The 25476-nt window shown below is 47.2% G+C and overlaps 1 protein-coding gene across 1 annotated transcript; it reads right to left on the reverse strand.

The window, feature by feature from the left end:
* Window positions 1-194: 194 nt before the first annotated feature.
* gon4la (gon-4 like a) lies at window positions 195-25476 on the reverse strand. Its single transcript, XM_048230131.1, has 28 exons — window positions 25395-25476; window positions 24018-24294; window positions 23769-23867; window positions 23104-23345; window positions 21793-21867; window positions 21599-21649; window positions 21327-21377; window positions 20669-20764; window positions 20401-20502; window positions 20090-20272; window positions 17992-18196; window positions 16181-16282; window positions 14971-15011; window positions 13924-14048; window positions 13504-13699; window positions 13218-13353; window positions 10676-10853; window positions 8706-8853; window positions 8444-8560; window positions 5977-7449; window positions 4849-4951; window positions 4368-4597; window positions 3873-4070; window positions 3316-3453; window positions 2694-2948; window positions 2104-2246; window positions 1094-1196; window positions 195-810 (listed from the first exon to the last, which is right to left on the reverse strand). The coding sequence occupies exons 2-28, from the start codon at window positions 24277-24279 to the stop codon at window positions 688-690; spliced, it is 5175 nt and encodes a 1724-aa protein (XP_048086088.1). The 5' UTR covers window positions 24280-24294; window positions 25395-25476; the 3' UTR covers window positions 195-687.

Below are 25476 nucleotides of genomic sequence, written 5' to 3' on the forward strand. Positions count from 1 at the left end.
CCTTGATTTAATCCATAGACTGTATATATAGAACAGTCTATGATTTAATCCATTGTAGTCCAGCAGTACGCCAAATAAGTAAACACAGATCTTCATTAGGCGTAGTACTGGTGACTTTTGATTAAAGCTGTTTAGAAACAATCACAGCTCATTACAATAAAGAAAATACAATACTTACTAAAAAATCTTCAAAATGCTGTGCAACATTTTTAATTAGGCAAGTCAACAACATTTCTCTGACAATACAAACAATGCTCATACTTTTTAAAATCATACTGTACACTGTACAATATATTTAATAACGCACGTACATTTATGTACGGCCGGCTGACTGCCTCAGCATGACTATAACATCATGTGAAAATGCTGCTTCGTCCGCAACCAACATTACCCAGGAGAGGAGATGAGGCACCTTAGACATTAAGACAGCATAAATAAATAAATATGTAAATAAATAACCACTTCAGTTTTCTGTTCTGTGGCCCTCATCGAAAGCAGCACTCATATCAATCTCAGAGATCTGGCTCTGATTGGCCAGCCACACAGGGAGAGACGTCAGATGATTGGTCAGAATCAGAGAGAGGTCCACAGACCACGGACGGGTTCCAGCCTCTTCATCTGGACCCAGAGCTGGACCACTAGCTTGGTGCCGGTCAGGTACCAGTACTAGTGCTAAGTTGGTTCTGTTTAGTCCGGTTCGTCTTTTGAGCTGGAGGAGGTGTCAGTGTCAGTGTCGCTGTCACTCTCACTTGAGCGCTGTTTGGACGATGTGTGGAACAATCTCATCAGGTCATGGAACCGTGAACACACCTGAAAATATGTTTAAAAAACAAATTATACGTCAGTAAGGTCTGTTCAAACCAAAGATTCTAGAACAGAGTTCCGCTCTACAATCTTTTTTATTACTATTTATTACTAACAGATTGGACGAGAGACATTCCATGAGTGGAACTATCCCAGGACATCCCCGCTCTGATTCTCTCCTGCTAGTAAAATAAAGCTGGAGTCTGACTTCCGTACTATGAGCCGTAAAAAAAATAGTCAGAGTTCACAGTGCAATATGAACTAATTCTCAATCCAGGTGTTAAATTACCTCGTTGGCTGTCTTGTTGCCCAACTGGGCGGAGACAGCACTAAACGTCTTCTGATTGGCCCCTTTCTGCTGACAGGCAGTCAGGATGGCGCGGTCCGCCTCCCTGTCCCACAGGAAAGCAAAACGCAAAAGTCACATGACCTATGTGCAGTTGGACTCAACCTGACAGCATTTAGACTTTTACAGTAAATTACAATATAGACTGACCCTAATATTTCCCCATACTTGCTAGCTAGCTGGCTAATATGCCAAGCTAAGCCGCACCAGGAATAATTTGGTGCACCTTAAAGGTGCTCTAAGCGATGTTGGGTAACATCACTTCTGTTGACGTTTAATCAAAACAGAGAGCTAGATCGCTACTCTGTCCCCTTCCCTCCTGTGTAATTGAAACTCTCCTAAACGTGCATCTCATCGTGATTGGCTGGAACAGTTTATGTTTTTATGGTACAGAGTGGACCAAGTTGTTTTTGAAGCCTGGACTGTCCACAGAGACCGCATTTTTTTACAGTGTATTCAGGGAACAGGCAGCTGGCGGATGGTGAGGTGATGTTTGCTGTACGTCATACAAAATGTTTTAGCTTAGAAACCATGTAACATCGCTTAAAGCACCTTTAAATGGAGTGAGTGATGACAGATTGACCTGATGTGTCGTATCAGAGTTTCTATTGGCCCAAAGCTAATGTGGGTGAGTAGTGGAAACAACATGCTTGTTGTATTGCTCCAAATGGTCCCAATCTCCAGATATGCATTAAATAGCATGTTATTCTGTGGACCAGAGGTCCGGAGACTGGACACACTTCTAGAACCACTAGTTTGGGGTGATCAGAAAGGTACTGATTTACTGTTTGTTTTTGTGTTGTCTTGCTCTGTTTGTGTGACTTTGTAAAGTGACCTTGAGTCTGAGAAAGGCGCTATATAAATAAAACGTATTATTATTATTATTATTATTATTACTACTGTGTTGTATATGCGCAGCACGGTAGAGGCCGGTGTCTCTTGAGGGCACTTACCGGGTCCAGAGGACCACCCTCTCCCCGCTGGGCATGAGGGAAATGTTCTTGGCGCACACGATCTCTGGGTCGGAAGCTGCGTTCTCCGCATCCTGAAGCAGGCTCTGCTGGGCTGGGAGCCTTTCTCTGGTGTTGCCTGTGTCCTGTGGCAAGTTTAATGGTTAAGGGCTGTTCACACGAGGCACGATAACTAGCAAGATAACTGTAACTAGAACGTTATGAGTGTCCACTCTGACCAACAATAAGGAAAGTCTCTTCCTCATGTTGATCAATGTGATGTCTAAAAAATTGATGGATTATGATTGGCTGTCAGCTTTTTATTGTTCTCAAAATCGCTCTGAAAGTGATCCCCAACGATATCGTTCTTCCTGTTGTCATTCATGTTTACTTAGATCAATACGTTTTATGCTGTTATCGTTATAGTTATCACTCTTGGTGTGAATGGCCCTTAAGAACTGGCCCCATTCCCCTCCAGCCTGACAAACACCAATCAGCTCTCTCACACTCTACATCAGCTCTCTCACACACCAATCAGCTCTCTCACACACCAATCAGCTCTCTCACACACCAATCAGCTCTCTCACACTCACCAGCGTGTCTGGGAACACTAGGCGCTTCCTCCTTCCCAAACTGCGGGGCCGGCTGTTACGATGGTCCTCTTCTTGTGCATGGATGAGAGATGTGATTGGCTGGTTGTCCTGGTGTTCAGCCTCGGCGTTCGGGCACTTCTTTTCCTCCAACTGAGGAGACTCTGAGACCTGTGGGTAGAGCTGGTGGAAAAATACCCAGAATTCCTCCAACAAGTGGCTGTGGCTTCCCAACAGAGTGGATATTTGAGCTTTGACCTAAAAGACAGAGGCAGCCAATGATAAGAAAACGATTAAATAAACACATGAGTGAATCCACTTGAGTAGAAATAAGTTACAGTATAGTTATAATAGTTCAGTTAACTGGTATTAGCCAGAAATACCTATGCTAACAGCCCTGTCTCTCTGCCTCTATTTAAATGAGCAGGTAAGCTAGCTGATATTAGCTAGATAGCTAGCAGTTTCTCTACTTCTGTTTGAATAGACAGGTTAGCTGATAGTTAGGCAATCAGTCCTTTTTCAATAGCTAGGCTAGCAATCCTATTTCTTTTCTTCTGAACGAGCAGAGATGCGGATAACTGATAGCTAGCCAGCAATAGCTAGGCTAGCAGTTCTGTTTCTTTACCTCTACAATGCCACCGTGGTTAGTGCCTCCTCTCAGAATCTTCACCACCTTGCGATAGAGGGTGGAGCTCTCTCCAAAACTCAACTCGAGCTGCCGGAGGAATCGCCGACTACGCTCGAACGCCTGCTGCTCCACTAACTGCAGGGGAGCAGGGACAGGAAACAGAGAGAGAGAGAGAGAGAGAGAGAGAGAAGAGAGAGAGAGAGAGAGAAGAGAAGAGAAGAGAAGAGAGAGAGAGAAAGAGAAGAGAGAGAGAGAAAGAGAAAGAGAAAGATAAAGAGTCTACATGAGTGTGGTCCCTCACAGGTTTATGTGGGAATTTGTGTGTTGTGTTCGAGTGTGTTCGAGTGTTTGTGTGTTTGTTTGTTCAAGTGTTTGTGTGTTCGAGTGTTTGTTTGTTCGAGTGTTTGTGTGTTCGAGTGTTTGTGTGTTCGAGTGTTTGTTTGTTCGAGTGTTTGTGTGTTCGAGTGTTTGTTCTGACTGTATATCTGCTGTGTAAGTGACGCGTCTTGGCTGTTTTGTTTGTGCTCGTATACATGTGATGTATGTGTGCGTACCAGACCACACTGGTGGGCCTGCTCCGGTTGCAGGAAGGCAGCGAAGTCCTGCAGCAGCTCGGGCCAGTGCTGGAGCAGCGGTCGCAGTCGTTGGTACAGCTCCACGGGCGTACGGCCCTCGGGCTCCCGCTCAAACACGTTCAGCACCCCCAGGAACTCCTCCACCTTCCCAGGAACCACCTGGAGAGCCTCGCGCACCTGTGGAAGGGAAGCCAGAGGTCATGAAGCCAGAGGTCATGAGGTCATGCAGAGGTCATGAAGCCAGAGGTCAGCCCTCTGTGGTGTGGCACCATAGGAGCTAGTGTGTGCAGCCAGAGCTAATTCAAATTTTAAAAAAATATTGTTTTTTTCCTGAGGGAAACTTAATTAATGGCCTGGCTAATGTAATACACAACATACCTCCACACACACACACTTCCACATCACACTCATCCCATGAAACAGTGCTCAGGTTAAGGGCTACATGGATGTGTGGCAGGTAAGCACCACACTTACCTTCTCCAGGTAGGCCTGTGCAAACGCCACTTCCTTAGTCTCCTTCCGTGGGTCGTCATCGATGCCAGCATCCTTCCGTGGGTCGTCATCGATGCCAGCATCCTTCTGTGGGTCGTCATTGACGCCAGCATCCTCAGACAACGGCACAGGTGCCTCCTCAAAACCAACCTCCCGCGCAGCAGTCCACTTGTCACCAGACGAGGGCGCTCTCTCCCCATCTGGGTCAAGGACTGGAGAGAGGGGACATATGGTTGGCACAGTGCCTTCTAACATCTGTGCCTGGTTTTGTGACAATGTTCATAAACGTAAACAATGACTCATAACATTTTTAAGTAGGAGTTAACTAAAAATAGAGACAGTGCAGCGTAGGCTGTCGACGCTCTCATCTCCCCACATAGCATAAGCAACGCCTGCCAAAGTTCCCCATTTCCCACTGTGTGTGTGTGTGTGTGTGTGTGTTTGCAGCTGCTTTGAGATGTACCTGATGCAGAGCTAGTTTTCTTCAGACTCTTCTCCTCTCCTGATCTCTTCTCTGCATCACATCTTCCCTCCCAGGCAAGCCATGACAGTCTCTCTATGGTCTCCTGGTAACACACACACACACCTCATTTCAGTACACACATATGCCTGACAAGTACTGACACACACACACACACACACACACACCTCATTTCAGTACACACATATGCCTGACAAGTACTGACACACACACACACACACACACACACACACACACACCTCATTTCAGACCAGAAGTACTGGCACACAGCCTTCATTACTGATACAAACACACACTTTACAGTAGTGACACACACACAAACACATATATGTGATGTGGCAGTGCAGTGACAATGTGAATGATGTTGCAGTGCAGTCAGTATGTTAACATGCACGGTTAAGTCGAGCTAGAGTTATCGCTCGGCTAGGTGATTTGATTGGACTATTGTCCTTGTCCGAGTATCCACGCACGGGAGGGGAATCGCTTTATTTACCGGAGTAGCTTGTGCATGTCTTAATCCCCTATTCTAGATGGCGATCTGCTCCCCACCAACACATTCCACATTTGCTTCATTAGCTTGCTAACTAGCGAACTTCGTATCATTAGAGTAACATAGTTAAATAGCTGAACATTTACATATGGACATTCTGAGGGATGTAATTTCGTTGTGGCATAAGGCTTAGGTAGTTAGCTTGCTAACCAAGCTAAAAAGGCTGAAGACATGGCCAACTGTAGTGCTATCTAAAGGGCAGGTATGCTCTGAGTGCGTATACTAATTTGAGTCCGACTGAGCATATACATGCAGGAGTTATTCAGCCTTCTGTCACATTACGTGGGTGTGTTAGTCCGGCTAAAATAACTTTGATTTTGTCCTTTTTCAGTCGGACTAACATGTTTACCTGCATTTAAAAAGTTTGGTTTTGGTCAGACTAACACAATAATTAGTTTTTTTTCCAAGTGTCATGTAAACATACTGAGAAACTGCATGTGAAAGATGTTGCAGTGTAGTGATTATGTGTGAAGAATGTTGCAGTGCGGTGACTGTGTGAATGATGTTGCAGTACAGTGACTGTGTGAATGATGTTGCAGTGCAGTGACTGAAGAACAGACATCAGCTGTAGCTGCATGAGGCCGGGATGAGATGAGGTCCATGGCTTGATGGCTTGATGGGAGTGTCACATGACGTGACATGACGTCCGGTGGTCTAACCTGCAACTCTGGCACAGATAACACGGACTCTTCAGATGCAGAGGACATCGTTTCTAGAACATTCATCACCTCATCTCTCTCGGCCTCGCCGTCGCCACCTTCCTTCTGTGTCCGCCTGTTTCCAGCGTCCTCTTCTGTCCGTCCCTCAGTGGCCTCAGAGTGGCTGTCCTCCCTGTCAATCTCTGTAACCATGGCATCAGTGCAGCTGCTGAGGCTGGGGGTGGGACTTCCTGAGGATTCAGAGAGCATCAGGAAGGGCCCTTCGTCTCCTTCTCCAGACCCATACCCCTCCTCTTCCTCCACCTCCTCTTCCTCTCTCTGCCCCTCCTCTTCCTCCGCCTCCTCTTCCTCAGGCACAATAGTTCTCTTCTCCGATGGCCCTCCTCCTCCTGCACCTCCTCCTGCTCCTGCTATAGCCTGTGGCTCCATTCTCACAGTTCCTTGCGCCTCCTCTGTGGGGACGTGCCAGACCTCCCCCTGCACCTCCTTCTGTGATTGGTTGCTCCTCCTGAGCGTTCTGGCCTGGGCTTTGGCAGCGGTTGCCAGGGGCAACGGCGTGGGGTTGGGAAGCAGCAGGCCGGAGGGCACCAGCACCAGCTGAGGCACCTGGGTAACGCTGTGGGCTGATGGGAATGTCGGCAGCTTGTGCAGTCCCATCAGGGTGCTGCAGTGCTGACTGACCACGCTCTTGCCCAATGGGGTGGCTCGGGGAGCTAGGGGAGCCAATCCCAGTGCAGGAGGCATGGCTGGAGGGGTGGGGCAGACTAAAGGTGCTGAGACTGGCAGGTTTAAGATCAACCCTCCGAGCCCCAGCGTAGGGGTGATGCTGCCCACCAACGGCCCTCCTTGACCAGTCACACACACCGATCCACCTCGAGCCCTCACACACACCGATCCGCCTCGACCCCTCACACACACCGGCCCACCCCGACCCCTCACACACACCGTTGCTCCTCTCCCTGCCAGTGCCCTGGGGATTGGGGGGGTCAGGCTTGGAGAGGGAGCTGGCTGAATGGGCTGCAGTTTTCCCTCCTGCCTCCAGGTGGCGGTGAAGAGGCGCTGACGGCGCTGTGGGCGGCGGGGTTTGGACTGGCAGGCCCTGGGCCTGGGGGGGGAGGGCACCCACTTGAACCCACTCGGCTGCATCACGAGCCTCTCAGGCAGGCTGGCGGGGTAGCGCGTACCAGGGGGGAAGCTGTACGGCCGTGGGGGTGGCGGGGGCAGGAGGGTTTTGGGGCAGCTGGAGGACGCGGGGGGCTCACTGGACAGGACTTCCCCTTCTGCAGGGCTGCTTCTCGGGGCCAACTCCCCAGATAGCCCCCCCTGGTGGCCAGCGTGGTGCTGCACTGCCTTATAGATGGCCTGCAGGCTTTTCTGTGGAAGGAGAGCAAGCACACAATGATTGTACTGTACAGCACAGTGGTTAGCTGCATAACTAGCTATCATACACTGGCTAGCTGGCAAGCTAAGTACAGTCGCTAGGTAACCCTGACTACCTACCTTACATTGACTAATTGACAGACAGACTAATTACATTGACAGACAGACTGAGGAAGTAATTTGTCCCCAGGGCCATTGAACTGTTCAATGCTTCACTTAAGGGAAGAGGAGAGATAGACTTAGACTCTGCATAGTCTGTCTGCCTCTTCACCCCCTCCATGTTTGGATACTGTCTGTCCACTAGCCACTTTTTACCACTGTCTTTCTGCCTCACTGTTTGCGTGCTATATTAGCACATATGCATAACCCCTCCCTCCATGCCACAGCCAAACTGTGGCCACACTTATACCTTTTCTTAAAATAGTTATATATATATATATATATATATATAGATATATAGACTTTATTCTTGCACTGTTGGACTTACTCATTTGCACTATCACCATGACACTCACTCACACAGAGCACCTTACCTTACTTTACTATGCACAGAGAATCACAGGCTCAGTCCCTGCCTCAGTCATTGCAAGCGCCTCTTGATTGATTAATCACCACTATGTGGATACTGTTTTTAGAATTGATTTAGATTAAGTGTTAGTTAGTATAATTTGTATTTTAGTATATTTAGTATATTCTTTATCTTCTATTGTCCTTATTGCTTAGTTGTGTTTTTATATTATATACTTTTAATTACTTTTTCTGCTGTTAGTGAATGTGTGTGTGTTGTATGTATGCTACTGAGACCTTGAATTTCCCCTGGGGATCAATAAAGTATCTATCTATCTATCTATCTATCTATCTATCTAATTACGACTGTTTACTCTACGTTATTCTGACTAAACACTTAGGATAATAATAATGGCCTTAATGGCACTAGATGAGTACAATTCATCTGAAAGATACTACATGGCTATCATCTCTCTCTTACCCAGAGCCACAGTGGCATGGTGTTCTCATCTTTCTCCACCGGAGGGCGCCGGTCTGACGGTTCCACTTGGCGGCAGGGCTGTGGCATGCTGGGAACTTTCTTCTGCTGGAAATAAGACTGAGAGGAAATGCATGATGGGAACGTTAGTCTCACACACCAGATGCATGATGGGAACCCCACACAGGTAATGCACGATATGAAGCTGTGCTTTAAGCACTTGGGCCTGTTAGTTGTCATGGCGATATTGCAGGATGCACTTTACCGTGACGACGTGGTTGGGCAGGCGGTGGCTGACGTCGTAAACATGTTTGTTGATCTCAGTGACTGTCTTTGCAGCAAGCAGGTAGTGGGCGGCCATCTTGAGAGGCCGGGCAGTCCCACTGAAGTGCTTGTGGCCAAGAACGATCAGGCTGTAGAGGGAGACAAGGCAACGCAAGTCTATTTATATAGCAGCGCGTTTCATACGCAGAGACAAGGCAAGTCTATTTATATAGCAGCGCGTTTCATACGCAGAGGCAAGGCAAGTCTATTTATATAGCAGCACGTTTCATCCGCAGAGACCTGGCAAGTCTATTTATATAGCAGCACGTTTCAAATGCAGAGACAAGGCAACGCAAGTCTATTTATATAGCAGCACATTTCAAATGCAGAGACAAGGCAACGCAAGTCTATTTATATAGCAGCACGTTTCAAACGCAGAGGCAAGGCAAGTCTATTTATAAAGCAGCGCGTTTCATACGCAGAGACAAGGCAAGGCAAGTCTATTTATATAGCAGCGTTTCATACACAGAGACAAGGCAAGGCAAGTCTATTTATATAGCAGCGCATTTCATATGCAGAGACAAGGCAAGTCTATTGATATTGAACGCTTTTATAGCAGAGACAAGTTTTTATATAGCATGAGACAAGGCAAGTCTATTTATATAGCATCGTGTTTCATACGCACAGACAAGGCAAGGCAAGTCTATTTATATAGCAGCGTTTCATACACAGAGAAGGCAACGAAAGTCTATTTATATAGCAGCGCGTTTCATACGCAGAGACAATTTAATGTGCTTTACGCTAGCATGCTAGTTCCAAACCACACCGATTCTCATCCGCGGAGTAGGAGCTAAAATAGTTATAGGAACGGCAGTCATAGGAACCACAAAAAGTCCCTCCAATGCAAATACCCCTACTGTTTTGGTCCCTACCTGAAATGTAAAAATAGAGCCCCAATTGTAAAGTACCCGAATTCTCCTTTAATGTTTGTACATGTTAGCGCATGTGTGTGGGTATGTTTGTGCATTTTAGCGCATGTGTGGGTATGTTAGCGCATGTGCGTGGGTATTTAATGTTCATGCATGTTAGCACATGTGTGGGTATGTTTGTGCATGTTAGCGCATGTGCATGGGTATTTAATGTTCATGTATGTTAGCACATGTGTGGGTATGTTTGTGCATGTTAGCGCATGTGTGGGTATTTTGTGCATGTTAGCGCATGTGTGGGTATGTTAAGCGCATGTGTGGGTATGTTTATTGCATGTTAAGCATGTGTGGGTATGTTTGTGCATGTTAGCACATGTGTGGGTATTTAATGTTTGTGCATGTTAGCGCATGTGTGGGTATGTTTGTGCATGTTAGCGCATGTGTGGGTATGTTTGTGCATGTTAGCGCATGTGGGTATTTAATGTTTGTGCATGTTAGCACATGTGTGGGTATTTAATGTCTGTGCATGTTAAGCATGTGTGGGTATGTTGTGCATGTTAAGCATGTGTGGGTATTTACTGTTTGTGCATGTTAACGCATGTGGGTATTTAATGTTTGTGCATGTTAGCGCATGTGTGGGTATGTTTGTGCATGTTAGCGCATGTGGGTATTTAATGTTTGTGCATGTTAGCGCATGTGTGGGTATGTTAGCGCATGTGCGTGGATATTTAATGTTTGTGCATGTTAGCGCATGTGTGGGTATGTTTGTGCATGTTAGCGCATGTGTGGGTATGTTCGTGCATGTTAGGGCATGTGTGGGTATTTAATGTTCGTGCATGTTAGCGCATGTGTGGGTATGTTAGCGCATGTGTGTGGGTATTTAATGTTCAAGCATGTTAGCGCATGTGTGTGGGTATTTAATGTGTATGTGTCTTCCTCATGAGTGTGTATGTAGCTAGCTTGTGTGTGTGTGTGTGTGTGTGTGCGTGCAGCTAGCTAGTGTGTGTGAGTGTGTGTGTGTGTGTCTGTGCGTGCGGGCGTTTACCAGTCCTCCGCCAGGGTGAAGCTCTTGATCTTGCTGGTGCTGGAGGCGTGGTGGGCGGGATCAAGGCTGACGTGGGGGAGGAGTTCTGGGTACATGAAGGCGGGACGAGTGGCCATCAGCCAGGCCAGGTGGGGCGGGAGTATGGGGAATCTCCGCCCACTGGTGGGCTTGTTTGGCACTATTAGACAGAAATAATGAGGCATGAGAATACACACATACAACACAAATATGACATCAGAATGCATCACATACACACACACAAACAAACACAACAGATTCCTCATAACATCCATATAACATCAGAAACACTCACACACACACCTGGTATGTACCTGAGTGTGTGTAGTGAGTGTGTGTGTACCTGAGTGTGTACCTGAGTGTGTAGAGTGTGTGTAGTGTGTGTACCTGAGTGAGTAGAGTGTGTGTGTAGAGTGAGTGTGTAGAGTGTGTGTGTGTGTGTGTACCTGAGTGTGTACCTGAGTGTGTAGAGTGTGTGTGTAGAGTGAGTGTGTAGAGTGTGTGTGTGAGTGCAGGGGCTCTGAGTCTTCACTTTCGCACATCTTGAGTAAAAAATGATGGCGTGCGAGTGCAAAAAATATTTAGGCGCACTGGTGCGAATGACTTCTAACCATGTCAGTGTTTGTCTACAAAATACACCACAACATCGAGAAACATTACTGGTTCAAACCATAGAATCACGTCACGAATGCAGCATAAAAACTACACCTCCCATCAACGTTAGCAGTTTCGCGTTGTGACTCGCTAGTAGTCGCTTCTATCAAATTCAAGAGCGCGCAGAAAAAGCGGAAAGTTAGACTAGCCAACCAAGATGCAAAGATTGAAGAAATTAGTTCTTCTATCCACCGAATTCATTGGATATCGGAGGAACAGGATGAGATTCTGAGAATGCAGTGACGTATTGGCTGCAATATGCAAAATATAGCTGTAGCGAACAGGCACAAAAGTAGCCTCCCGTAATACTCCCATTTTAGGTACGTTCAAGGTAGAACGCTACTGACAACTCCAGGCTTCCACGCATGCTTGTTTGTTTACACCGAATACAAGCTGAAGTGCAAAACGAAAGTAGGCCTAACGTTTGCCTAATGCCCCCATCAATGCAGATATTTCAAATAAATAATAAAAGGATAAAAAAATATACATCCTTGATAGCCCATGTTGGGTTTTGTGAAAGAGAAAATGGACTGTTTTAGTAATAGTATTAGGCAGTATGCAGTCAGATAGGTCACCATGGGCATATTTGGCATATTAGCTACAGATGGATTCACAAATAAATAAATTAGCCTACATTTGGCAGGATACTTGATATACAGGCTAAATGCAAATATGGCAATGTATTATATTATTTTACATTAACAAAATGTAGGAAAATAGAACAGAGGCACTGATCTTTAAAATCCTGTTTCCTGTAGCCTAAATGTTGTCAGTCATTCTTAATATTCGCAATTGGTGCACTGGCATGTTTAACTGTTAGCTGCAGTGTAATGTTAGATTATGTGTAAGTTAAGTACAGAACTGACTGTGCGCCCAGATTTTTGTCTGTGCTCCTACATTTTTTAACTTGGGCGCACAAGTGCTCCTGGAAAAAAAATGTTAGTGTAGAGCCCTGGAGTGTGTGTGTACCTGGGTGAGTGAGTGTGTGTGTACCTGGGTGAGTAGAGTGTGTGTGTGTGTATACTTGGGTGAGTAGAGAGTGTGTGTGTGTGTTCCTGGGTGGGTAGAGTGTGTGTGTGTACCTGGGTGAGTAGAGGGCAGGCTGGCCTAGGTGTGTGTGTGTGTACCTGGGTGAGTAGAGTGGGTGTGTGTGTGTGTGTGTGTGCCTGGGTGAGTAGAGGTGGGTGTGTGTGTGTGTGTGCCTGGGTGAGTAGAGGTGTGTGTGTGTGTGTGTGTGTGTGTACCTGGGTGAGTAGAGTGGGTGTGTGTGTGTGTGAGTGTGTGTGTGTACCTGGGTGAGTAGAGTGAGTGTGTGTGTGTGTGTACCTGGGTGAGTAGAGTGTGTGTGTGTGTGTGTGTGTGTGTGTGTGTGTGTGTGTGTGTGTACCTGGGTGAGTAGAGTGGGTGTGTGTGTGTGTGTGTGTGTGTGTACCTGGGTGAGTAGAGTGGGTGGGTGTGTGTGTGTGTGTGTGTGTGTGTGTGTACCTGGGTGAGTAGAGGGCAGGCTGGCCTAGGTGTGTGTGTGTACCTGGGTGAGTAGAGTGGGTGTGTGTGTGTGTGTGTGTGTGTGTGTACCTGGGTGAGTAGAGGGCAGGCTGGCCTAGGTGTGTGTGTGTGTGTTGTTCTCACTAGAAACTGCCTGGCGGTGGAGGTCTCCGTCTTAAGCCTGTCCACAGGGCTGCACAGCATGATCACCTGAGTCAGGAGCTGGACATGCTGTCTCACACACACACACACACGCACACACACACACACACACACGCACACACACACACACGCACACACACACACACGCACACACACACACACACACGCACACACACACACACACACACAAGGTCCACAAGGTGTGTTTGTCAGAGTGTTTTCTGTATAGGTGTGTGTGTGCGTGTGTGTGTGTGTGTGTGTGTTGTTCTCACTAGAAACTGCCTGGCGGTGGAGGTCTCCGTCTTAAGCCTGTCCACAGGGCTGCACAGCATGATCACCTGAGTCAGGAGCTGGACATGCTGTCTCACACACACACCACCTTTTACCTGGCCTTTACCTGGCCTTTACACCTGCCTTTACACACACACACACACAGATTCATTGATCAAGTCTAGGGGTAATTCAGCACAGAAGCATGTGGTTAGAGGAGAAGTTGAATGTGTGCTCACCTGTTGTACCTGCTGCTGCAAGTGGAGTTTCTGTGTGTGTGTGAGCAGTAGTGGGGGTGGTGGGGGCTCACTGCTGGGAGGGGGCCATGCAATTCCACGACTCTCCAGTAGGGCGCGCCGACGACGCAGAGCAGCCAGTTGCTCCCTCACCGTACGATAACTCTCATTCAGAACATCAGCCAGAGGGTTCTCATATCTACACACACACACACACATTCATGTAGGTGTAGGATGACTCTTGTTCAGAACATCAGTCAGAGGGTTCTCATATCTAAGCGCGCACACACACACACACACACACACACACACACACACATGTAGGTGTAGGATGACTCTTGTTCAGAACATCAGTCAGAGGGTTCTCATATCTACACACACACACACAAATATGTGACTCAGATGAGGTGTATGAGGGCTTACTGGACAGTGTGTAGGATGCTGACAGTAGGGGGCGCTGCAGGAACCGTGTCCTCCTCCTTCTCCTCCTCTTCCTCTACCTCCTCATGCACCTCCTCTTCCTCCGGCACAGCCAAGTCCTCCTGGAACTGAGAGGAGAAGAGAGGGGGAGGAGGAGAAGAAGAGGGGGAGGAGGAGAAGAGAGGGGGAGGAGAAGAGGGGAGGAGAAGAGAGGAGGAGGAGGAGGAGAAGAGAGGGGGAGGAGAAGAGAGGGAGGAGGAGAAGAGAGGGGAGGAGAAGAGAGGAGGAGGAGGAGGAGAAGAGAGGGGAGGAGAAGAGGAGGAGGAGGAGGAGGAGAAGAGGGGAGGAGAAGGGGAGGAGGAGAAGAGGGAGGAGGAGAAGGGGAGGAGGAGAAGAGGGGGAGGAGGAGAAGAAGGGGAGGAGGAGAAGGGGAGGAGGAGAAGAAGGGAGGAGGAGGAGAAGAGGAGGAGGAGGAGGAGGAGAGGGGAGGAGGAGGAGGAGGAAGAGGGGAGGAGGAGAGGGGAGGAGGAGAAAAGGGGGAGGAGGAGAAGAAGAGGGGAGGAGGAGAAGGAGGAGGAGAAGAGGGGGAGGAGAGAAATACAAAACAGATTAAGGATTCCCAAGAGGAATGAGAGGGAGAGAGAGAAAGAGAGAAAGGGAGAGACAGAGAGTAAGTATAAGTAAATATATATACTCTTTTGATCCCGTGAGGGAAATTTGGTCTCTGCATTTATCCCAATCCATGAATTAGTGAAACACACTCGGCACACAGTGAACACACAGTGAGGTGAAGCACACACTAATCCTGACGCAGTGAGCTGCCTGCTACAACGGCGGCGCTCGGGGAGCAGTGAGGGGTTAGGTGCCTTGCTCAAGGGCACTTCAGCCGTGCCTACTGGTCGGGGTTCGACCGGCTGACCCCTCAGAGTCGAGCTAACCACTAGGCCACGGCTGCCCCCTAAGGAAGAGAGAGAAAGAGAAAGGGAGAGAGAGAGAGAGAGAAAGGGAGAGAGAGAGAGAAAGGGAGAGAGGTGCTCATGTGTTACTCACAGTTTCAAACAGTTCCTCCATCAGCTCATTCACCTCCTTTTCTAAGGGGGGAAGAGAGAGAGAGAGAGAGAGAGAGAGAGAGAGAGAGAGAGAAGAAGAAGGTTATAAAAATGAAAAAGATTATCAGAGTAAAGGAACATTAGAGCGCAGATGGAGCATAACCTCCCTGTTGCCTTGACAACATCAGAGAGAGAACCAGAGAACCTCCGCACAGACAGACTGATAGACAGATGCAGAGAAAGGCAGCGGGCATGCTCACCAGCGGGCATACTCACCAGTGACGATTATGGAGACCAGACAGCGGGCATACTCACCAGCGGGCATACTCACTAGCGGGCATACTCACTAGTGACGATTATGGAGACCAGACAGCGGGCATACTCACTAGCGGGCATACTCACCAGCGGGCATACTCACTAGCGGGCATACTCACTAGCGGGCATACTCACCAGCGGGCATACTCACTAGTGACGATTATGGAGACCAGATACGGCATACCCACTAGCCGGGCATTCACTCACCAGCCGGGCATACCACTAAGGCATACCACTAGTAGGCATACCACTAGCCGGTGCTTAATTGCCACCAGCCGGCATACCACTGTTTACCCATTATGGAGACCAGACAGCGGCATACTCACCAGCCGGCATACTCACCGAGCGGCATACACCACTAGCGGCATACTCACCAGCCGGCATACCACCAGCTGGCATACCACTAGCCGGGCATACCACCACAGCGCCAGCATCACCAGCTGACATACTCACTAATGACGCATTATATATCTGGCATACCCACAGCATACCTCACCAGCCGGGCATACTTAATAGCGGCATTACCACCACTGGGCATAATGCCGGCATACCACTACATCAGTGACATACAATTATGGACGACTGGTGACCAGACAGCTTACATACCACCTAGCGGGCATACTCACCAGCGGCCATACTCACTAGCGGACATACTCACTAATGACGATTATGGAGACCAGACAGCGGGCATACTCACCAGCGGGCATACTTACTAGCAGGCATACTCACTAGTGGGCATACTCACCAGCGGGCATACTCACTAGCGGACATACTCACTAGCGGGCATACTCACTAGTGACGATTATGGAGACCAGACAGCGAGCATACTCACTAGTGACGTGTATGGACAGACAGACAGACAGAAAGGCAGAGGGGGAGGTGGCAGGCGTACTCACTGGTGATGCGTACGGCGCGGTCGTTCCTGTAGTCCTCCACGTCGGGCTCATCAGTGTCGGCCAGGAAGTTATACTCCGGGTCGTCGTCATCGTCAACTTCCTCTGCAGCACAGAACACACTGTTCATTCCAACGGACTTTTTCACAGACGTATATATATCTGATCAGATGTCCTAATGTATGGTCAGGACGACAAACATCACTTCAGAAAAAATATTGTTTCAATTTGTTTGATGTATGTGACAAGGTCTGCAACACCCTAGCAGACACAAAGTCTTTTTTACATCATATTCTGCTGAGCGACATTTGTCGCTTGGACCATAAATTAAAGGGGAATTTCAGCAAATTTTCACATAGATCTCCGTTTCTCGAGGTCACCGAGTACTATCGGTACAAAAAAACAAACAAAAACAATCTGTTTTACCTAACTCAAGTTGCTGCAGCCCTACACTCTGGGCCCCACCCCTACCTTACCTTTGTTGTACATGCCAGAGCTCTGCAACCTTGTGTGTAAAAATGAGTAAGTGTGTAAAAATTGTTTTAGAGGACTGTTTTACGAATGTGCTCGCTGCACTCAGATCTGGTGTAGCCAGTTCCATTGACTACTGTGGAGGCTAATTGCTGCAGCATACGCTACAGAAGATCATTGTAGCTAATTGTTGCAGCATACCGTACACTACGGAAGCTAATTGTAGTTAATTATTGTAGCATACGCTACACTATGGAAGCTAATTGTAGTTAACTGTTGCAGCATATGCTATGGAAGCTAATTGTAGCTAATTGTTGCAGCATACGCTATGGAAGCTAATTGTAGCTAATTGTTGCAGCATACACTTGAAAGCTAATTGCTAATTGTTGCAGCATCGCCACACTATGTGGAAGCCAATTGTAGCTAATTGTTGCAGCATACGCCATGGAAGCTAATTGTAGCTAATTGTTGCAGCATACACATTATGGAAGCTAATAATTGTAGCATACACTTGGAAGCCAATTGTAGCTAATTGTTAAGGCATACACTATGGAAGCCACCAGCTAATTGTTGCACTACGGAAGCCAATTGTAGCTAATTGTTGCAGCATACGCCATTACACTACTAAGCATCAGAGCTAATTGTCGGCAGAGTTACCACCATGGAAGCTAATTGTAGCTAATTGTTGCAGCATACACTATGGAAGCTAATTGTAGCTAATTGTTGCAGCATACGCTACACTATGGAAGCTAATTGTAGCTAATTGTTGCAGCATACGCTACACTATGGAAGCTAATTGTAGCTAATTGTTGCAGCATACACAATGGAAGCTAATTGTAGCTAATTGTTGCAGCATACACTATGGAAGCTAATTGTAGCTAATTGTTAAGGCATACACTATGGAAGCCAATTGTAGCTAATTGTTGCAGCATACGCTACGGAAGCTAATTGTAGCTAATTGTTGCAGCATACGCTACACTATGGAAGCTAATTGTAGCTAATTGTTGCAGCATACACAATGGAAGCTAATTGTAGCTAATTGTTGCAGCATACACTATGGAAGCTAATTGTAGCTAATTGTTTTGGCATCTGGCTAATTGTTGCAGCATACACTATGGAGCCTAATTGTAGCTAATTGTTTGCAGCATGCAGCTCTGCAGCATACACTGCGGCATGGAAGCCTAATTGTAGCTAATTGTTGCAGCATACACTATGATAGAAGGAAGTTGCTAATTAGAAGCTATGGATAATGTTGCAGCATACACTATGGATCGCTTCAGTTGCATGTCCAGTGTAGCCCCAGTGTTATTCTTGTTGTTTACGCCACAGCTCCACTCCCTTACCCTCGTTGCTCATGGAACTCATGAGTCCTTGCAGCCAGTGTGTCCACTCCCGGTCCTCGTGAGCGGAGAACATGTCGTAGAGGTCAGGGGTGAAATCCGGCGCACGCAGCTCCGCCTCCAGCTCCTCTAAGGGGACGTCTCTCAGGGGCCGCTTGGAGCGCGTGCGGAACGCCATCACACCCTCTGCCCCGCCACCACCCAGTGTCTGAGAGGAACACACAGTACAGGTCAGTGTTGGGTACAGGTGTGGGCTGTGTTGGGTAGAGGTGTTGGGTACAGGTGTGGGTTGTGTTGGGTAGTGGGTGCAGGTGTGTGCTGTGTTGGGTACAGTTGTGGGCTGTGTTGGGTACAGTTGTGTGTGCTGTGTTGGGTACAGGTGAGTGCTGTGTTGGGTAGAGGTAAGGGCTGTGTTGGGTACAGGTGAGGGCTGTGTTGGGTAGAGGTGTTGGGTAGAGGTGTGGGCTGTGTTGGGTAGAGGTGTGGGCTGTGTTGGGTACAGGTGTGGGCTGTGTTGGGTAGAGGGTACAGGTGTGGGCTGTGTTGGGTAGAGGGTACAGGTGTGGGCTGTGTTTGGTGCAGGTGTGGGCTGTGTTTGGTGCAGGTGAGGGCTGTGTTGGGTACAGGTGTGGGCTGTGTTGGGTACAGGTGTTGGGTACAGGTGTTGGGTACAGGTGTTGGGTACAGGCAGTGGTGTAGTGGGGATTTTTAAAGTGGGGGGCTATTGGCCATGACCATCATTGCGAAACCCAAATACGAACTCGCACCTCCACATACATCGGTGCGTAAGGCCAAGGCCAAATTTTTACCAGCTTTCATGAACATGAAACCGAATTTAAAAATAATGACATTAAATGACATGGAATGATTAAATGACATGGATTAGCTTCAAAATGTACAGTAGCCTAATGTCAAACTACACTTTTCCACCAAAGTCTATATGGTCTGTAACCTATTTATTTTGTTGTATCATACAATAAAGAGACAAACCATAATGTAGAGTAGCCTATATATAGCGTTGTCTAATCTTGACGCATAACATGCCGCGGCATGGCTTCATTCACACAATTCAATACACACAACTTCAATAGCACAAGCAGGATTCACACGCATTCAACACGCTGTGTGGCCAGTGTAGCTCAATTTGAGGGGGCGTCATATGAATGTCATTGTGAATGATTAAAATGCAGAGGTGCACAGTCAACAAAACAAAACAAAACAAAACAATAACAGAAAGAACACTGGGCAGGCAAGTGCCAGTCATTTGAAAAGTTTTTGTTTGGATGAAAGTAGCTGCACCAATAGTAAGTTTTTCCTAAAGTTGTTCAGGTTCACCGTTGGGGGTTAAATAGCCTTATCACTTATATTGGAGCTCCCTCGGTAAAAATCACTCGTATTACTCACACATGCTTATCGTGTCATTTTGACCACTGGATTAGCCTACCTGCTTTCTGCAAAACACAAACGAAGGAATTGCAACAGTGGGCCATGAAGATGCTTGCTAATTTCGGATACAGGCAGTATAATCTATGGTTTTCTAGCCACTTTCTAGCTACTTCGGATGCTTGCTGAAATCCACGAGCTGCGTGGTTTTTTAATGTCTTCTGCATGGTGGAGGAGGGGGGCGTTCCCCAAGGCGCCCACTACACCCCTGGGTACAGGTGAGTGCTGTGTTGGGTACAGGTGAGTGCTGTGTTGGGTGCAGGTGAGTGCTGTGTTGGGTACAGGTGAGTGCTGTGTTGGGTGCAGGTGTTGGGTACAGGTGAGTGCTGTGTTGGGTACAGGTGAGTGCTGTGTTGGGTGCAGGTGAGTGCTGTGTTGGGTGCAGGTGAGTGCTGTGTTGGGTACAGGTGAGTGCTGTGTTGGGTGCAGGTGTTGGGTACAGGTGAGTGCTGTGTTGGGTACAGGTGAGTGCTGTGTTGGGTACAGGTGAGTGCTGTGTTGGGTGCAGGTGTTGGGTACAGGTGAGGGCTGTGTTGGGTACAGGTGAGTGCTGTGTTGGGTGCAGGTGAGGGCTGTGTTGGGTAGGTGCAGGTGAGTGTTGGGTAGAGGTCAGTGCTGTGTTGGGTACAGGGTGCAGGTGTGTGTTGGGTGCGGTCACCTGGTAGGGCTCTATGCAGTGTGAGCTGAAGGCCAGCTCCTCGTCCACAGCGTGGAGCTTCTCCATGAAGCTGCTCTCTCGGCTGGGCCGAGGGGGTGCGGGTGGTCCAGGGGCTGGCTGCGGAGGGGGAGGGGGGCCCATGGGAACGACCTCCACCCTCACATGCCCCGACCTCCGAGACAACTACAGCAGGTCACAGGGGAGGTCATTACACCAGTGAGGACGGTGCAACAGCATGACTGTGTGTGTGTGTGTGTGTGTGTGTTTGTGTGTATGAGTGAGTGTGTGTGTATGTGTGTGTGATGGAGTACCTGGTGAGAGCCACTGTTTCTGTCTTCGTCGTGAACTCTGTGAATACTTCTGCTGCCACGCGGGGATGAGGCAGTACTCTCCAAGTCACTCTCCAGTAGCGTCTGGAACACACACACACACACAGCAATTATTTCTTCATTATATGAACATGAGCCCAAGAGAGACTCTCACACAACCACACACATGCGCACACACACACACACACACACACACAAACACACACATGCACACACACAATCACACTCACACACAATCACACTCACTCACCTCCTCAGCAGTTTCATCTTCATCATCATCGTCAGGACAGTACTCCTCATCTGATGAGTCTTCCTCCTCCAGGGGAATGTCCACAAACTGGGGAGCCTTCACACCAGCGAGCACACCCAACATTTGCAGACAAGAAACACATCCAACAGCATTACCAGACAAGAAAACAGCAACGCATCCAACAGCATTACCAGACAAGAAAACAGCAACACATCCAACAGCATTACCAGACAAGAAAACAGCAACACATCCAACAACATTACCAGACACGGAAACACATCCAACAACATTACCAGACAGGGCCACACATCCAACAGCATTACCAGACAAGAAAACAGCACCACATCCAACAGCATTACCAGACAAGGCCAAACATCCAACAGCATTACCAGACAAGAAAACAGCAACACATCCAACAGCATTACCAGACAAGGCCAAACATCCAACAGCATTACCAGACAAGAAAACAGCAACACATCTAACAGCATTACCAGACAAGGCCAAAGATCCAACAGCATTACCAGACAAGGCCACACATCCAACAGCATTACCAGACAAGGCCACACATCCAACAGCATGACCAGACAAGGCCACACTACATGACCAGAGTGCAGACAGGGCAGCACAGGGACTAGCTGGCACATTAAGTGACTGTTACCTTTGCTTCACTGGGTTTTTTGATTGGTGAGATGTTCCATGTAGGAATGACCTAAAAGATATAATCCATCTTCAAAGTCAAGTAGAAGACCATCATACATTTAACTGGGCACACACCCATAAACACACACATACACAAACAGGTTCTTAAAAACAAAACATTAAGGAGACAGGCTGGCCTACTACTAGGGTTACTGTTCAGTAGATTACTGTGGACACACACACACACACACACACACAAAACTCCTGGGCCCTGGCCAGGCAGACACTCACCACTCCTCTCTCTACCACCTCCTTCAGCTTGGAGCGAGTCATCTTCGGCTCCTGTCACACACAGAGGGAGAGAAACTGATCAAAAATACACGCACACACACACCAGGAGAGACATTGATCACACACACACAAAACACCAGGAGAGACATTGATCACACACACACTGGGAGACAGGAATGAGGCACTCCACTCACAAACACAGGTACAGGCTCAGTCTCATTGATGGCAGCTTTCATCATGGCAACCACATGCTCGTTTGTGATGACTTCCTGTGAACAGAAGGCTAAAGTCAGAGGTCATTTCTTACTGGACTGTACATAAGAGAACTGAACCCCAACCCTAACCCAACGGCTAGCAGGCAGATCAGGCAGTGACCCTTTAACTGCTTGAAGGCCTTACGTCTCTGGCCTGGAGACTGAGAGATGTTCATGAAGTGAGGTCTATAAACTAAATCAGTGGTGTGTGTGTGTGTGTGTGTGTATGTGTGTGTGGTTGCCTGGAGACTGAGAGATGTTCATGAAGTGAGGTCTATAAACTAAATCAGTGGTTCCCAATTGGTCTGACCTCTGACCTTGAGTTGTAAGCATAAAATAAACAAATTCTATAAACATAGCACATTAGCCTAAGCAATAACATCAGACAGGATGCTAATTATAATCCTAAACCAGGAATGTAAGTGTTTGGGTTACAGATAATCCTCATCCAGGAATGTAAGTGTTTGGGATACAATTAATCTTAAAGGAACCGTATGTAAGAAATGTATTTCAATTAATCCTAAAATGGCCCTGATATGTCACTAGACATTAAGAAATCATGTTAATTTCAACTACTTATATCACTGACAACAGTAGTCCGACCAGGATATTGTCATTTAAAAAGTGAAGTTGCAGCCCTCAACTGATGTTGATGTTGTGTTTTGTCATGTCATGTTGTATTTTGGCCTGATGCGCCACCCTCAGCCTATCTACTAATCAAGAAGACAGTACTGTTTCGGCATCCAGGTTGGCAACCTCGAGTCAGGGGGGAGGGAGAGGCGATACACCGCTCTACAGTAATTTGAAAGTGATTGCAGTACCAGTTTTGGCCACAATCTTACATATGGTTCCTTTAATCCAGGAATGTGAGTGTTTGGGATACAGTTCATCCTAATACGGGAATGTCAGTGTTTGGGTTACAATTAATCTTAATCCAGGAATGTGAGTGTTTGGGATACAGTTCATCCTAATCCGGGAATGTCAGTGTTTGGGTTACAATTAATCTTAATCCAGGAGTGGGAGTGTTTGGGACACAGTTCATCCTAATCCGGGAATGTGAGTGTTACAATTAATCTTAATCCAGGAGTGTGAGTGTTCGGGTTACAGTTAATCTTAATCCAGGAGTGTGAGTGTTTGGGTTGGAATTAATCTTAATCCAGGAGTGTGTGTGTTTGGGATACAGTTAATCTTAATCCAGGAGTGTGAGTGTTTGGGTTACAGTTAATCTTAATCCAGGAATGAGGGACTAACATGGATGATGCTGCGGACATTGGCGGAGGTCAGTCTGTGCTGGCGGGATTTGTTCTCCAGATCGCGGTCCAGCTCGCGGTCGATTTGCAGCTCCGGTTGCACCTCCTCCTGCTCCTCCTCCTCCCCCCCCTCCTCTTGCTCCTCCTGCACCTGCGTCTCCTCCTCCAGGGGATCGTTGGCTCTCCTCCTCTTCCCCCCTCCCTTCCTCCTGCCACTCCGACGACCTCTCCCATGTCCTTCAGCTGTCAACAGAGGGGCATAGAGGAGATCAGAAACACACACACCACAATACACACACACACACACACCACAATACACACACACACACACACCACAATACACACACACCACAATATACACAAACACACACACACCACAATACACACAAACTCACACACACACCAAAATACAAACTCACAAACACACACACACACCACAATACATTAATACTCACACAACACACACACACTACAATACAAACTCACACACACACACCAACCAAACTCAACACACACCACAATACACACACACACACACTGCAATACAAACTCTCTCTCTCTCACACACACACACACAAACATTCACTCACAAACATCACACTACACACACACACACACACACATACAAACATTCACTCAAAAACATCACACTACACACACACTCACACTCATCCAGAGTGATGACCAAGGCCTGCTCAGCCTCCTGTCCCTCAGCCTCTCCTTCACTTGGACCCTCAGCATGGTCACGGTCAATCTGTGTTAGACCTACACACACACACACAAACACAAACACATTCACACACGCACACACACAGACAGAGAGAGAGAGAGAGAGAGAGAGAGAGAGTTTGCATATGGTTATGCAGAACCCCAGTCCCCCTCAACACAAAAGTACACACACACACACACACACACCTTCAGGAAAGGATGCTGGACTGAGGCCCTGTAGCCTCGGGGAACGCCTCCACAGCTGGCCTTCTGAGTCCCCCTCTTTGGCCACTTTAGAGCTCTGCGCTCTGTGTGTGGGAGTTTGTGGCAGAACATCTGCAGGCAAAACGGTTCCACACTCATCTGCCGGCAGAACGGTTCCACACTCACCCTCCGCTGATCTCAGGCTCTTGGATCGGATGGAACCGGGCTTCAAAGTGCCGGCCTTGCGTTTGCGAGGCAGGCTCATGTCCTCATCGGGTGTCTAACTGGGGGCAAGTTATGACAACGTCGTTTCTCAGAACAAAATAGTTCTACAACTAATCGAGTTGTTAGTGACACAATACTGGCAGTAAGTTAATGTTACTTTATATCACAACATGCAGCGTTAAGTTTATGTTGCGGAACTGGTTTCATATCACACATGAACGCTGTCTGGAAGACTAATATGCCACTGATGCGGAATGTAAACACACACAACCCTGACAGTTCACTAGCCGGCGAGCTAACGTTGGCCGGAAAGCAAGCTTTCCTTGTCATAACCTTGTGCTACAAGTATATTCCCTCATATTAGTACCATGGGGAACAAAACGATGTTCTGTTTTCATGTTCACTAAACAAAATGTGTATAATACCATACCCGCCATCTGCCGCTTTCTAAACAGACTTCTGCAGCCGACGCGCAACCCTTTCAAATAGACTTCCGGGTGTCACAGCAAAACACTTCCCTTCTGAAAAACTAACTAGGGCGAAAAAAATATCTAGTGAATGAAGCTAGTTAACACAAAGCGTTCAAAAGTAATAATAATAATATTAATAACATTATTATTATTATTATTATTAATAATAATAATAATAATAATAATAATAATAATAATAATAATACTGTTTTTGTTATTGATTTTATTATTATACCTAGGTAAGGTATACTTATCACTAAATTAACACTACAGATAGAAACACAACTCGCCCAAGCCATTTTCCTTCTTGCTCAATTACAGCAGTTTTAACTTATTTATGCATTACAAATTACAAATAAATGTCCTTATTATTATTATTATTATTATTATTATTAATAATAATATTATTATATATTTTTTCCTGTAGGCTATTTGCTTTCCAAGCGATCTCATGAACAAACTTTTTTCGGAGGCCGGGATTTTACATTTATAAAACGTTTCCCAATCGAGAGTCTCCAGATTCTATTCACTTCGTGAATGAGTTTGGATTTTCCAGGCTACGCTTTGGGCCTAAAAACTGGGTAGTGTTCCTGCAGAAAATGGGCGGCCACAATCATCGTGCTTTGACTGATCAGCCTATAGGTCCAGTCACGCCATAAAGTCCCAATCAAGTTATAGTCTTCACCTGTGTGCTTCCATTCAACGACAATTTATAAGCCCATGGAGGTATAGCCTATTGTCGCTTAAAGGCTAGGGTTGACTTGAAT

Source organism: Alosa alosa, chromosome 20 (genome assembly GCF_017589495.1).
Source record: "Alosa alosa isolate M-15738 ecotype Scorff River chromosome 20, AALO_Geno_1.1, whole genome shotgun sequence".
NCBI lineage: Eukaryota > Metazoa > Chordata > Actinopteri > Clupeiformes > Clupeidae > Alosa > Alosa alosa.